Raw genomic sequence first — 1,313 nt, 5'->3', positions numbered from 1 at the left:
ACCCACAGCAGAATGGAACTGGTAAATTTCCATGGCAAATACAGGATCATTTTACATTTTCCTTAAGTGTTGGAGAGCCATAAGGTGGCTGAACATTCTCCCAGAGAAAGCTTTGCCCAAGAATATTTAAAAAAAAAAAATGCAAAAATGCTTTAGCCGAATTTGTAGATTTTTTTTAAATTTTTTTTTTTTTTGTGCTGGTCCATCTTGGGTGATGCTGTGCCATGGTCATGCTTGAACTGGCTGAGTTTGCATTGCCCGTAGCGCTGTTCCCGTATTTCCACTCTCGGTGTGCAGGGTGTTTTGCTCAAGGATTTCGCTCTCTGAGCGTGGCTGCACCCTCAGCGCTGCTCCTGCACAGCACAGGAGGGACACGGTCCTGCCTTCGACCTGCGAGGCCACATCCAGGGTGCTGTGTCCACTTCTGGGCTCCTCAGTGTGAGGACAAGGAGCCGGTGCAGAGGGGTCTGTGAAGGGCCAGAGATGATCTGGGGTCTGAACGTCTCTCAGCTGAGGAGAGACTGGGGGAGCGGGGCTTGTTAATTCTGGAGATCTCATTAATCCATATAAATAGCTCAAAGTTAGTGCCAACAGGATAGTGCCAGTCTTTTCAGTGGTGCCCAGCAACACGATGAGGAGCAATGGCCGTAAACTAGAACACGAGATGTTTCACCTCCACATGAGGAAGAACTTATTTACACTGAGGATCCCTTAATTCTGGGACTCCTCCTGGCCATCAGCAGGGCCATCAGCACAATGGCCAGGCCCTGAGCTGACTCCAGCGGTGCCAGCCGATGTCGCAGGGGCTGTGCCCGCCGTGCCGGGCCTGGCCGGGCCGGGCCTGCCCCGGGACAGCCGCACTCCGTCCCGTCCGCGCTCCGCTCTCCGGGTTTCCCCGGCGCCGCCCGCTCCGCGGCTCCGCGCTCCGCGTTTCCGCTGCGGCCCGCGCCGGCCCCGCCCCGCGGCTCCGGTTTCAGGCGCTGCTACAGGGACCCCCAAGATGGAAACGCAGGGGCTGCCGGCCGCGGAGGCGGCCCGGGCCCGGCCCGCCGCGCAACATGGCGGCCCCGCCCCGGAGGAGGCCCCCGGCTCGGCCCCGCCGCCTCCGCCGCCTCCTCCTCCTCCTCCCCCGCCGCCGGCACCGCTGCCCCCCGCGGGCGGCGATGGCGGCGGGGCGGAGGACGGCGCCTTCTCGGGGACCATCACCATCAACAACCAGAGCCTGCTGGTGCGCATCGAGAACGGCGTGCTGACGCTGGGGCCCGGCGCCGAGCAGCCCCCGGGCGCCGCGCCCCCCGCCGCCGCCAGCCCCG

General features: G+C 62.2%; 1 protein-coding gene across 1 annotated transcript in view; it reads left to right on the top strand.

Annotated features, from left to right (window-relative positions):
• The first annotated feature begins 202 nt into the window (after window positions 1-202).
• Window positions 203-1,313, top strand: part of ZXDC (ZXD family zinc finger C) — a 12,278-nt gene continuing 11,167 nt past the window's right edge. Inside the window, exon 1 of the mRNA XM_039734355.1 lies at window positions 203-1,313. This exon is cut by the window's right edge and continues 1 nt beyond it. Within this exon, the coding sequence (XP_039590289.1) occupies window positions 1,001-1,313 (313 nt within the window). The 5' untranslated portion in view covers window positions 203-1,000.

This window comes from Passer montanus, unplaced genomic scaffold, assembly GCF_014805655.1.
Source record: "Passer montanus isolate IOZ18808 unplaced genomic scaffold, ASM1480565v1 scaffold9, whole genome shotgun sequence".
In the NCBI taxonomy this organism is placed as follows: domain Eukaryota; kingdom Metazoa; phylum Chordata; class Aves; order Passeriformes; family Passeridae; genus Passer; species Passer montanus.
This window is presented reverse-complemented; position numbering and strand designations above follow the sequence as displayed.